At 49.0% G+C, this 14,100-nt stretch overlaps 1 protein-coding gene across 3 annotated transcripts in view; it reads right to left on the bottom strand.

The window, feature by feature from the left end:
* Nucleotides 1-6,039: 6,039 nt before the first annotated feature.
* Nucleotides 6,040-14,100, bottom strand: part of ZBTB7C (zinc finger and BTB domain containing 7C) — a 151,919-nt gene continuing 143,858 nt past the window's right edge. For all 3 annotated transcript variants that reach the window (XM_014894877.2, XM_088156167.1, XM_014894878.2), the window contains one exon: nt 6,040-12,529. In XM_014894877.2, the coding sequence (XP_014750363.1) occupies nt 11,893-12,529 (637 nt within the window). In that variant the 3' untranslated portion in view covers nt 6,040-11,892. The remainder of the gene's footprint in view (nt 12,530-14,100) is intronic.

The following is a 14,100-nucleotide window of genomic DNA, read 5'->3' on the forward strand; positions in this document are numbered from 1 at the left end:
GGGTTTGACACAGAATGTCTGTCTTGGCAGATTTGATGAGCCACCAAAGCTATCAAAACTCTTTCTGTAGTCAAATGTGTGTTTTATTGTACATTAGATATTTGTCCTAGACCAGAATGGGTAATTCCTTGGGCAAACCTCTCACCACCACACACAGAGGAGACCTGGATGCCAAAGCACCCTACACAGAGAAATTCCATGTTTTGGGTTTACAGAAGTTTGAAGACATGATTACAGTGATGGAAAAATCATAAAATGTTTGTCACAAACAAGGATGATGGCTCAATCTTGCTCCCTGGACATGGAAGGAAGCAAACCCAGTTCCTTCAAATTTCAAGGTTCTGGTGAATTTGCGGCATAAATTATTCATTGACCCAAACAAAGTAATTCCCTTATCTAACTCATCTCTACTCGCTGGAGCAATAAACACGGCTGCAATTAATTCTGGTGCAGAAGAGCCAATAAAATGAATTATGTCCCAGAAATCTTTCTTCTGCATCCTATTTTAAGACCAGTAACAAAAACACATTGCCAGAAGCTTCTTTCAGACAGACCATCATGAATTATAAAGACACTGGAAGACAACATGCAGACATAGATCCTCTCAGGCTTTGGTTCTGCACCAGCAGAGACAACAACAGCTCTGTCCTCTCGCCTTGACTGAGCTCAAGGCTTGTGTGAGCAGGGGGGGACACCTTCCACTGTCCCAGGCTGCTCCAAGCCCTGCCCAGCCTGGCCTTGGACACTGCCAGGGATCCAGGGGCAGCCACAGCTGCTCTGGGCACCCTGTGCCAGGGCCTGCCCACCCTCCCAGCCAGCAATTCCTTCCCAAGATCCCATCCAGCCCTGCCCTCTGGCACTGGAAGCCATTGCCTGTGTGCTGTCCCTGCCTGCCTTGTCCCCAGTCCCTCTGCAGCTCTCCTGGAGCCCCTTCAGGCCCTGGCAGGGGCTCTGAGCTCTCCCTGGAGCCTTCTCTTGTGCAGGTGAGCAGCCCCAGCTGTGCCAGGCTGGCTCCAGAGCAGAGGGGCTCCAGCCCTGCAGCATCTCCGTGGTCTCCTCTGGGCTGGCCTCAATGGGTTTTAGGCCACGAGATTCATTTTTCCTTATACTCAAAATTCCCCATCTCTTCCTGAGCAAGCAGCTCCTTACATTTCCCCAGGGATGAGCCTGTACCTACTCACCTGACACTGAAATCAGCTCCCCAACCCCTCCCTCTCGTTCTCCCCGCACAAATCCCTCTGCATCCTCGGAGCCAGCATCCCAAACAATACAGCTAATACAGCCCCTCGCACCAGGCTCCCTCATCAGGGCACAGCAGAGTCCCAGATTAAGTGATAAGCCCCACTGCAGCCCACAAAGATGGATAAAGTCACCATTTCCATTTTACAAATAGAGGAGCTAAGGCAGAAAGATTAGCTGCCTTCCCTCAAGGAGCCTCAGACCTGGACTCAAATTAAATGAGTTTCTCTCTAAGCAGGGAGATGGCTCAGGTTACAGCTGTGGGCTGTAAATCACAGAGTGCCTGGTGCAGGCTGATGGGAGAGAACACATGATGGTTTATTAAATGTAATGAAGCTGAGGTCCCCAGTTTTGTTTGAGGCCAGTACCCTAATTTGTCCAGATAAATTGAATTTTCAGAGCAAAAAGTGTCTTTTCAAGCATTTTCACCAACCTCTTGCATCATGCTGGTATCCTCTCTCTCACCTGTACCTATCTGAGCTACCAAGAATACAGGAAAAAAATATATTCACCCCATAGTTTGGCTTGAAGATGGTGCAGATCCCACCGTCCTCTCTCCCTGTGCTGTGGGATTAACAGCACAGCCAAACAACCCCAAGCTATTTGGGCTGAACCTGTGGATCTTCAGCTGGTGGTGTCCCTTGTTAGCCCTTCACCCAGCACAGGAGAGCTCTGGGTGCATCCACAGCCTCCTGCCTCTCTAATCAGCTGTTCCATACAGAGAACGTGTCCTTTAGTAAAGTCCTGCTCTTAAACACCCATCCTGGGTGTTCAAATGTGCTGGGATCTTCAGTGGCGATTGGTGAAGGCTTTGAGTGCTGGGTGCAAAGGACCAGGAGACAACCAAAGAGGACAGGGCATGAGAGGGCACATATTCCCCTCCTGCCACAGGAGAGCAACCAGCATTTCAAAAGTGTGGTTATGCGACCTGTTCCAGACGTTTAACTCCAGAGGGATTGCTCTCCCCTTGACTGCAGGAGGAGCTGTAACACCGGTGTGAGAGTCTGAGCTGGATGAGCTGAAACCCTTCCCTCCACCCTCCCTGCTGCTGCCACCCAGGCAGCCTGTGCTCCCAATGTGCAGCAACACCCGGCACCCTCTGATTTACACCATGACATTTTTTTCAAAGCTTGTTGGTGCCCTGAAAATCCACTTATTAATAAATCTTGAAAGTGCAACCTGCTGCCAAACTGCTTCGGAGAAACACATTTCAAAGAGTCAGTGGTGCCCTCCTACACCCTATTAGCATCCTCCTGCTCAGATTTTAGCTGCTTTATACCAGGGACCCATTGCAAAAGGTCTGCGGTGCCCCTAACATGCCCCTAACACCCTCTGGTCCCTTTCTGCTGCTGCTGGGCACAGACACATTCACCCCACTCACAGTCGCTGAGCATCCTTCCCACCCCTCTGGTCCCCGAGGCTTGTCTAAACCCTACCTGCTCCCACCTGCTGGGATGTCCCTTTTCCTCCTCTGGAGGCCCACCCAGCACCCCCCCAGCTCGGGTGGAGCATATGGCTGGGCATATGGGGCATTAATGCAGCAGCTGGCACAGGGCGGCGCAGGAGCAAACAAGGAGCCCACGTGTGTGAGTGGCCACATCCCATGCTCTGGACATCCCTGCCCGACCAGGGGGGCTTGGTGGCAGTGTCTGCAGCCCCTCCTTGCTGCTGGGATTTATTCTGATGCTGCTTAGAGGGGCATCAGGGAAGGATTTTCCTTCCTCACTGGCATTTGGAATGATCCTCGCTGTTGCACAGTCGCTTCAGAGCATGCATCCCCAGGGATGTGAGCATTTACCTCTGGTGGTGGGGTTTTCCAGGGGTGGGGTGTTTTCAGAGATTCCTACACCCTCAGAGACAAACCTTTATCACAGATGTCCTGAAGGAGCAGCAGCAGTGCGTGTCCCCCAGGGCTTGCTGCTCTCCCCGGCTCATCTTGGCACGGTCTCCTCTTGGTTATAAAACGCCCTCTCTTGGTTAATTTCTTCTTCCCTCTTGCTCCAAATTTCATCCTCACCAGCTGGATGGTGATTTGTGCAGTGGCCAGCTGAATCAGACAGAGAGACTGGGAGACGGGGTTTCCCAGGAATACTCCTTCCTAACATTTAATTTAACAGGCTGATTGCCAAAGCCCAGCACTCCCCAGGGATGATTTGCACCTGTGTATAGGGCAGGCTAGCTGCACACTCACACAGATAACCCGTGTGCTGCAAGGGCACCGTGAGTAAATCTCTGTGCTTCCCCATGCCTCAGTTTCCCCTCCCAAAGGAGAAATTCTGTTGTTTTCTATATAAAATCTGGTGAAGATAACAGCTAAATGCCTTTCAGATGCACGTAAGTCTTTGAATGCATTCACACATATATTAGGGTTGTTGAATCAATCTGAAAGTCAAGATATATGTACAAACACATACATATATATATAGTGTATATATATGTATATAGAATATAAATATAAATATAAATATAATTCAGCTTGGCTGTTTTCACTCTAGGGAAAAAGCATCCCAAGTGCTTAGGGCTACAAATCTCTGTCAAAGGCTGAGCTGATTGAGCATAAAGAGCACAGGGCAGCTGCATGAGGAGCTCATCTGCATCTGGACTGCTGCTCCAGCAGTGATGATTGCCCCTAGCTCACAGAATGGCAGAAATATTAAGGTGGGAAAAGCCACTAAGACCATCAGATCCAACCATTCCTCCAGCACTGCCAAGTCCACCAAACCCATGTCCCCTGGTGCCACATCTAGACATCTTTCAAATGTCTTTTAAATCCCAGGGATGGGGACCTCACCAGTGCCCTGGGCAGTTGTGCCAGGGCTGGACAGCCCTTTCAGTAAAGAAATTTTCCCTAATATCCAATCTAAACCTCCCCTGGCCCAGCCTGAGGCCGTTCCCTCTCCTCCTGTCCCTGTTCCCTGGGATAAGATCCCAAATCCCCCCCGGCTGTCCCCTCCTGTCAGGGAGTTGTGCAGAGCCACAAGGTCCCCCCTGAGCCTCCTTTTCTCCAGGCTGAGCCCCTTTCCATCTCCCTCAGCCTCTCCTGGGGCTCCAGCCCCTTCCCCAGCTCCGTTCCCTGCCCTGGACACGCTCCAGCCCCTCGGTGTCTCTCTTGTCCTGAGGGGCCCAGAGCTGTCCCCAGCACTGCAGGTGTGCCTTCACTGTCTCTCCCATGTGAGATTTTCTTCCCCCTCCCACAGAGCTTCTGTTCACTCTTCACTTTCCTCATCCAGCTCCTGTGTTTAAATTTTGGGGTGTCCCAGCCTGGCTCACACCCCTGCAGCAGCACCCAGAGCAAATCACTGCTCACCTTCACTTCACATCCAGGCACCTTGTCTCAGAAAGGTTGTGAGGACTTTGTATTTCCAACTGATTTTTCAATGAATATATCAAGACCTCCAGAAAAATACCGTGAAAGCTGCCTAAATGAGAACCCCATTTCTGAGAACTCAAAGGTGAAGCCTTAAATATTTCCCCAACGATGCAAAACTCCAGCTAACATTGCAGAAGTTGGTCCCACTGAGACAACCCTGTCCTATTAACTATGGAAACTGAGTTAACAGCTACACCTTAAAGACAGGCAGGTTTACAGCCATCCCCGTGAGGATTTGCCAGAGGTTACCCAAGAGCAGAGGAAGGTTTTAGCTGACAGACAGGGTCTGTCCTTAAAAACCTCAGCCCCTGCCTGGTCTGGCTTTGCATCTCCTGCCTGCAAATTGGCTGCCTGAATTTCAGATGACCCTTGAGGCTCGAGGCACTGCATGAACCATTAGGAAGCCCGATCGGATTTGTGACATCTCAGTCAGTGTCATCGCTGCAGAAAGAAGGAAATAAAATGAAACTTTGGGGGCTGTAGCTCAGCACTGCTGTTTGGCTCCTTCCTTGGTATTTGCATTTACGGTTTTTAGTCTCAGTTCCTAAGGAAATTACCTTTATATAATTGCATAAGATTTACATTTGGAACCCTTACTTGCCCGAACTGAGCAAAATTATTAGTGGTACCACGAGGGGAATTGGGAAATATCATTTGCGGCCACGTTGGGCATCAGTCCTGGCTTAGTCTTCAGGAATAATTCCCTAAAAATCAGGGTTCCCATGAGGCCACCAACACGTGTGGCATGTTCCCAGACTCACTGGCCTTATTACTTGATGGTGGTGAATTGAGGTGTATAAAATTCTTAAGAATCATGGAATCATTTAGGCTAGAAAAGACCCTTAAAATAATCAAATCCAACCATTAAACTCCTTCTGGACGTGGGCTGAGGTTTGTATTTCCTCTTCCTGGCAAGCAGACATGGCAGGGTGGTGATGGAGGGTCCTGCACGTCCTGGTGCTGCTGAGAGCCCCAGAACAGCTCCAGATGCGGGTCCCAGCCCTCTGCTGTCCCCAGCACCACTCCGGTGGCCAAGTTGCCTCCAGGCCACCACATGAGGGCAGTCCAAGTTCGAGTGTGCAGGGAGCTGAGCGGGCTCATGTGCCGAAAGCGGGGAAAACCAAAATTGTACTTACACAACGACTGCGCTTACAGGTGTAGCTTTTATTTGCCCCGCACAAAATTCCATTCGGCCACCACCAGAGGCTGCTTCTCAGCCCCGGCACCCTCGCGGTGACAGAGCCCAGGTGGCACATGAAGGGTCACCCTGGAGGTGCTTCATCACCTCCACTCATCATCATCATTTGATGGCAGAATCACTTATGTTGGAAAAGACCCCCGAGACCACCCAGTCCAACCACTCATCTGATGCTGAAATCTGGATTCCCCAGCCCCAGGGCAGCGCTAAGGACACACAACAGGCTCAGTGCTTCAGGTAACAGTTTATTTTCTCCAAGGGTGTAAGATGTGCAGCAGGTACGTGTACAGGACCGCCAAGAGGAGTCGCAACCAAACAAGAGACTGGAACAAAGAAACCTAGACAGTATCCTGCTCTACAGCAAATAGTGCAAGTCATGTAAAACATTGGTTCAACATAGGAAAACACGGGGGGAAAAAAGGTATTTCCAAGCCACAGGTATTTTCTCTCCCTCTGCTGGAGATCCCAGAGGTGGGGCTCGGAGGTGGGATGGGGATGAGTTCCCTCAGGCTCAGACTATATGGGGTGGATCTTCTACAAGAAAGGATTTTTCTCAGTTCTTCCCTTTTTTATTTTTGGCTTGGAAAGAAACACAGGTGCACACAGTCAGAGGTACCAAAAGGCAATGGCAGATCTTAAAAACCCAGCCAAGGATGACCTGCTGCCAAGCACAGCATTTTCTTCTACTGAGATGGCTGGGGTCTTGCTTCATGTACTCTCTTACCTTAAAAGCTTCCTCTGAAACCACACAATATTCCAGCTTCGGGGTACCAAGACAGTAAATAAAGCACTAATCCTCTCCAAAATGGATAGAAAAGGATGGGCCATAGCAGGTCCCAGGGGGCTGCAGGCAGAGCACAAGTGGAGCAGAGACTGGGCAGCATTTGCAGTCTCACTGGTGCTGCCAGGAGTCCTGCTGACACATTCAAGTCTAAAACATTTTAGGCTGTACTTTGCAAAATTATTCCCTTTATTTTTTTTCCTGCAGGTGAGTGCCAAATGGAAAAGCCTCTCACTTCCCAAACTGCAGGCTCTTTCTTCCCTTCTTAAAACACAAAATATTTTTTTCTGTATGTAATTTCCTCCTGCACAACTGCAGGAAGAGGCTCTTGCAATGCTCAGCAAAGGGTTCCAAGCCCAAGGGAAAAGGTTCTGCCCATCCAGCTCCCTGTCACTCGTGCCAGGAGATGCTTCTTTGGCAGCTACACCTGGTCCAAGCAAACGCTTGTGTGCAGCATCACTCCAGTGCTGTTCCCTCTGCAGCCTGGATGCTCCAGCAGATAACAGCAGCTGTTCAGGAGCAAGCATGTAGCCATATGTTGTTGCTAACAAGCATTTACTGAAGCTGGTTTCTTCTCATGATGCCCATGTGTCTGATTAATGCACCGCTCCTCTGAGCGATTTTTAGATTTTTTTTTCCCCACCCTCCCCTTGAAAATCTATTTCTTATTTTGTTGTAGTTGTTATTGTTCTGGCATTATAAGCAAACCAGAATGTGAATATAAAATGGGCTTAAAAGCCACAAGACGTGAAAAAAATAAGTCATAAGTGTATTTAAATAGCTAAAAAGTAGTTCACACAATTCTCATTTTGTGGATTTTTTGTGCTCAGAAACAGTTTATGGGCTGACCCTGCCATGGTTCTGCAGGCTCCAAGCACAGAGGAGCTGCTCAACAATCGACCACCTGCCCTGAGAGGGGGATTGGTATTTCTTTGTTCCCAAGTCACATTTCTGGACTTTGCCTGCAGATCTGGACCCCTGCCTGAGTACCTCATGCTGTGGAGTCCTTCTTCGAAGTGTAAATGAAGGAAAATGACCTGTGGCTGTAAGAACTTGGGATATTTTACTGGGATTACAGCAGGGTGTACGACCCATGAGCCTGAATCCCTGATTCCCAGGCTTGGGAGGCTTGACAAGGGCCTTTATTTCCCATTGAGTTCCCAGTTAAAACAGACTGGGAAGAAATCAAGATGCCTGACCTGGATCCCTGGGCTGTACCAGCATCCCATCCTCTTGGGAAAGGGTTTTCCAGGCACTGTCCCATGAGCTGAGCAGAGAGGAGGGAGCAGCGGTGGTGGGAACATCCCTCCCCGTGGTTAACCTTATCTCAGTCAGCTATGGGAAAGCACAGCACGCTGGTAGGTAGCAGACAGGTGCCCAAAGGTGATTCATCCCACCCCTGGGAGGTCCAGCGTAGGTGGGATGAATCACCTTCCATCAGAACCTGCCTCCCTCCAGAGCCGGGATGGCTTCAGAGGAAGGCTGGAAATCACGTTGCAGGACAACATGCAGGTGTCTCAATAGGCACAGGGTACCTGTTTACTTCACTTCCAAATGGCTGAACAATGTGGGACAAGCCCCACCGTTCCTACCTGGAGCTTATTTTCCAGGTTTTTGCACCTCGTTCAAAAACTAAGGAATTCTGCAATTTCTGAGCAGCCATGTGAATTACAGGGCTCATGTTTATGTCACTTGTGTTAATACAATCATAGAATCACCAGAAAATTTGAGTTGGAAAGGACCTTTAAGGGTCATCCAGATCCACTCCCCTGCCATGGGCAGGGACACCTTCCACTATTCCAGGTTGCTCCAAGCCCTGTCCAACCTGGCCTTGGACACTCCCAGGGATCCAGGGGCAGTCTCCATCTCTTTGGGCAATTTGTTTCAGTGTTTTGGCAACCTCATTGTAAAAAATTTCTTCCTTCTATCTAGACTGAATCTCTTCTCTTTTAGTTTAAAACATCTTCTCTTGTTCTATGACAATAGGCCTTGCTAAAATGGTTGCCCCACTTTTCGCCTAAACTGCCCCTTCAGGCCCTGGCAGGGGCTCTGAGCTCTCCCTGGAGCCTTCTCTTGTGCAGCTGAGCAGCCCCAGCTGTGCCAGGCTGGCTCCAGAGCAGAGGGGCTCCAGCCCTGCAGCATCTCCGTGGCCTCCTCTGGGCTGGCTCCAGCAGCTGCACGTCCTTGTGCTGTTGGAGCCCAGGGCTGGAGGCAGCTCTGCAGGTGGGCTCTCACCTGAGCACAGGGGCACAGGGGCACAATCCCCCCTGCCCTGCTGCCCACGCTAGCCCTGCTGCAGCCAGGCCGTAGGAGCCAGGGTGACATGAACAAGAAGCCACCACACCATGAGCTGGGACAGCACTCGTGTCCCTCCAGCCCGAGGTTTGGTGCTCATTACACCCGTCCTGCTTGGGAAACGGGAGCAGATCCCCAGGAAGGCACCTTCACACTCAGCTGGGCTCCCATGTGGATACCTGTGGCCTGGACTCACCACACAACATCAAAAGGGGAATAAACAGGGTTTTCTCTAATCATCCCTCTACACCCCAAAACATGATCACTGCCAGCACTCAGCTCCCTCCAGCCCTACCCAACCCAACGCCAACGCGGGAAAATCAACCTTAACTCCAAAATCGTCATCAGCATCACAATGCCAGCAGCCCCCCGGGCTGGAGCCCAGACCAGCTCAGTGTTTTAATTAATAAGTGACTACTCTGGCTTTCCAAAAGGTGTCAGGCAAACATCCACAGAGCTGAGGACACACGGATGGCTGTGCTGGCAGCTCAGCAACCACGGAGGCTCTGCCTTCTCACCATGGCCACAGGCAAGAGAATCAAGTCCTGCTAATAATTTAAAAGCATCAATTAATACAATTTAATAAATACATAAAATGATCTAGTCTCTTTTTTTCCCATCCACTTTTTTAGCATCAATCAAAGTTAAGGGTGATTGTCCCGTGAGTAACTAAGGCAAATTTGTTTGTGTACGTGTGTGTTCCTCCCTCTACTTTTTTGTTTTGATTTTTTTCTATTGTTTTGTACATAAAGCAATCACATAAAAATAGTTATAAATAGAAAAATTGCAAAGGTTTATCCCCACTTAGACATATAGGAAAAAAAAAAAAAGAACCCAACCGACCTAACAAACAAACCGAGACAGAAAAAACACCTTGCTTCAAGTCCTTGCAGATCATACAGTACTCAGCATCTTTGGATATTTTACAACGACTCCAAATCGTAGACAAAAAAACACCTGAAGGAACCAATCATCTGCAAAATGTCGCTTGTTTAAGAAGTTGATGTGAATTAAAAAGAAAAAGTTTGATGCAGTTTTAAGAAGGTTTCTTTTTCTTACTTTCTTTTTTTCTCTCCATTGACTTTTGTTGCACGTGGAGTCTTTACGGATTTCTTTTTTGGAGGAGGAAGCCAAGTGTTGGGCAGTCCCTTGGGACCATTCTGCTACAGGTGGTCTCAGAGCAGAAGTCCCTCACACCCTCCTGGGGGGCTGTGGGACCCTTGACTCCCCGTGTCCCCCTCCTTGCCTCTGGTGGGCAGATTCTTATCCAGCCACTGATGGAAAAAACCAAAAAACTCATGAACCCGCCGTCCTCGCATTCCCTCCGACTTTGCTGAGGTTGAAAGGTCATATGAAAAAGAGAAATAAAAAGCCCTAATTTGTAACATTTACGTTTCCAAGTGTTGGTTTCGTGTAAAACAACCACTGCAACCCACCTCAGCCAGAGGTGGAACTGGGTGAAGACTGGTGGAACCACATCTGCCTCTCATGGCTCATCCAGGAGGAGCCATGGGAGGCAGATGGCCACCAAAAGCTTTTATCCTTCAGAGCAGCTCATGGATTTGGGGCTCAAGGAGGTGGACAGAGCGATTCCAGCCAACTGGCCATTTGTTTTTGCCCCAAAAGAATTACCAGATGGGGTGGCCAAGATGGGATTTGCAGGGATGCTGGGGAGTCAAACCTGTTGGCCACCATGGGTGATGTTCACTACCTTCTCTTTTGAACCAGCTACAGTGCAGAAATGGCATTTCTACTTGCTTGCAAGTAGACAGTATCACCATAAAGATACCTTTAGGGAACTTCTTTTCCACAAAGATCCCTTGAGACAAGCAGCAGGGATATTTGCACACCCGATTTTTTTCCCATCAACACTGCAGATTTGGGGACACACGAGTGTTTTGTAATTTTTTCTCATCACTATAACATAGGAATTCGAGGGAATTAAGGACAGAACCCCAGACTTTTCAGAATGGTCAGCGGCAGCGAATTCTGACTCTTTGGTTTGAAACGACTTTTTCATTTCAAAATTCCCACTGGTTCATTTTTTTCAAAGCAAGGGTTTAATAAAAGCTCAGTATCGAAACATCACTGATTCTTCCAAAACTTATCCTTCACCTTTTCAAGCAACTGAAGTTAAAATACTCAAAATAGGCTTTGGTTCTCCTTTTGAAACTTTGAAATAGCTAAAGAACCAAAATAAGTAAAATCCCCCTTTTCCACCCAGCTTTGCGCTAGGTGTTCTATCTCCGTTTTTTTTTTTTTTTTTTTTTTGGTTTTTTTTTTGTTTTTTTTTTTAAGTATTTTTTAAGGTCCCAACTCATGCTGCAGATCAGGGCTTTCACCAGCCCTGTAAATCTGATATACTGCTGAGAAAGGCAGTGGCCAGGATCCTCCCTCTCCCAGCAAGGCTGCTAGACCCCCCCTTTATCCCTTCTTTATCCCTTGTGGAATAAATATTGTTGCCAGACATGGGAATTAATTGAGAAGAAAACAAAAACAAAAACAAAAACAAAAAGAAAACAGAAAAGTCCTTTTGACCAAAAGGGCCAAGGAATGCAACATAACAAACCCAAGTCTGGACGGCTTGTCAGTGTCTAGTGAGCTCTGTGTGTGGGAAAATGGGGAACATTTCCCACAGAAAAGCCATCTCATGGTGATGGCCGAGCCCTGGACTAAGGCAAGTGACATTTTTGGGGGTGTTGAAGAGGGCAGCAGTCCTGGCCTGGCTTTCCCAGATGGAGCCATGAGTGGTGGGATGGGGACAGTGAGTGCCCAGTGGCCCCAAAGCCAAGTGCAGAGTCTAAAGTGCCGGTGGCCACGGGGCACAGCACCTGCCCATCCCCTGCTCGCCCCAGGGATGGCCCCGTGCCCCAAGCCCCATGGCAGTGAGAGGACAAAGAGCTTCTCGGGAAGCTGATGATGGAGAAGGGCAGGTGGGAGCCCCAGGGGAGCTCCCAGGGGAGCGGGCTGCCTTGCTGGGACAGGAGCATGGTGGGACCGGGCGCGGGTTTAGTTGCTGGCCTCTGAGATGGGAGCCACGTGGCCGAGCCCCGCCAAGCCACTGAAACCTGTGCTCCAAGGGTCAGGGAGAGGGAAGAAGGGCTGGGCAGCGAGGTTTTCATTGTGGCCCAGGGCGAAGGCGAAGATGCCCGCGTTCCTCTCCATGTCCATCTGGGCCCGCCTGAGGAGCTTCATCTGCGTTTCTTCGATTTGGCTCTCCAGCTCCTGCAGGCTGAAGGGCGTCTTGGCCCCGCTCAGGAAATGTTTGGGGCTGGGGCCGGGAAGGCACATGGCCGTGCTGCCGAGGTGGCTGCTCATCTCCTCCAGCGTGGGGGGCATCACGAAGCTGTTCTCCACGGGCTGGGCGCCGGGAGCGAAGAGCAGGCCGGCCGCCCGCCATGCTGCGGGCTTGCGGCCCCGCCTGGGCCGCGCGATGCGGCAGCTCTGGCGCTTGATGTGGCGGTGCAGGTGGTCGGAGCGGGTGAAGCTCTTGTAGCAGAACTCGCACTGGTAGGGCCGGATGCCCGTGTGGATGCGCATGTGGTTCTTCAGGTCGTAGTTGTGCACGAACTTGGCGTTGCAGTGGATGCACAGGTAGGGCCGCTCCCCCGTGTGCTTCCGCATGTGGATTTTGAGCTTGTCCTGCCTGCAAAAGGAAAAGAGCTCGGTCAGGGCGGTTTTGGGACAAATGGAGCGTGGTTGGGATTGCTCTTTTGCCTCCCCGATTGGGATCAGGGGAGGAGGTGATGGGAAACCGGGGAGCTCATCCTGGGGCCTCTCCCAGCGTGTGGATGGGCTTGCAGGCTGATGTTTGCATTCACCTCTGCTTTCCTGGGCACTAAAACACCACACGCACAGAGCCCTCCATGTCAGGAGTTTGCAGCCCATCCCAGAGAGTTCAGAACAACTTGAACTGGACGGAAAAAAATAATAAATCCCTGGAATAAACCCAAAACCCACAGAATCATTAAGGCTGGAGAAGACCTAAGATCATCAAGTCCAACCATCCCCCAGCCAAGGCCACCACTAACCCACGTCCCCAGGTGCCACATCCAGATGGCTTTTAAATCCCTCCAAGGATAGGGATTCCACTACTGCCTTGGGCAGCCTGTGCCAGGGATGGACAACCCTTTCAAGGAAGAAATTTTTCCTGATTTTCCAATCTCAACATTCTCTGGCATAACTTCAGACTGTTCCCTCTTGTTCTGTCCCTCCTTCCCCAGGAGAAGAGCCCAACCTCTACTAGGCTACAACCTCCTTCCACATATTTCTAAAGAGCAAGATTTGAAATACGGGAATATATCTATATATAACTAAATCTGGGATTATCAAATAAATACAGCCCCATTCTGGCCTGCAAAGAGGAAAATTAGTTGGGATTCAATAACCTGGCAGTGTGGGACCATACTGCTTAAATTCAGTCCCTCTTGGAGCCGACTTTCCTCTCCTTTTATTCTTGCACTGACCACACGGTGTCTCAGGAGCTTTCTTTTGGAGCAGGAGCATCACTGAGGGTGATTCTGCCAGAGATGCAGCACCCAGGCACTCTGTCCTTCCCTGCCAGGGTCTCCAAGGCCAGCACACATCCAATCACCTCAACCATTAGGAGAAGTTTTTTTTAAGTCCAGCCATGGAATAGCATAATATCCATCCCCCTATGGAACTCATTTACAAACATTTATGTATGTATTTTTTTAGGGGAACATCTAAAAGGAAGAATATTTTCCTATACTGGCAATCCAATTACTATTTTCCCCCCAATAAATAAATGTTTCCTTCTGCAGTCAAAAAAGGGGAAAAAAATGAAATCACAGCTAAAATGTATAATTATAAAAAGTGAAGCTGATTATGGCTCAACTGAGCAGAGCACTGCTTCCTAGGTTGCACCAGCAGAGTTCAAGTAAAGAGCAAAGTGGGAAAATTCATAGTGTTTTCCAAAATTATTTCAGTATGAACTCTCCAACATGCTAGTATTGAGGCTAAAAATACGCAGAATATGCGGAGTAATGTCATTATTAGATATAAAATATATATATTACAGAAATGCCATATAAAACTATATGGTATGTTTTAATATAAAGAGTAAAGAATATACAATTTATTATTGTTTTAGAATATAATTACATTATAAATTACTTAAGTATATATTATGATGATTTAATTTATATAACATAAAAACCATACAAAAATCTGTTTCTCCTGGCAGGTCAAGCCCTC

This window comes from Sturnus vulgaris, chromosome Z, assembly GCF_052056855.1.
Source record: "Sturnus vulgaris isolate bStuVul1 chromosome Z, bStuVul1.hap1, whole genome shotgun sequence".
NCBI lineage: Eukaryota > Metazoa > Chordata > Aves > Passeriformes > Sturnidae > Sturnus > Sturnus vulgaris.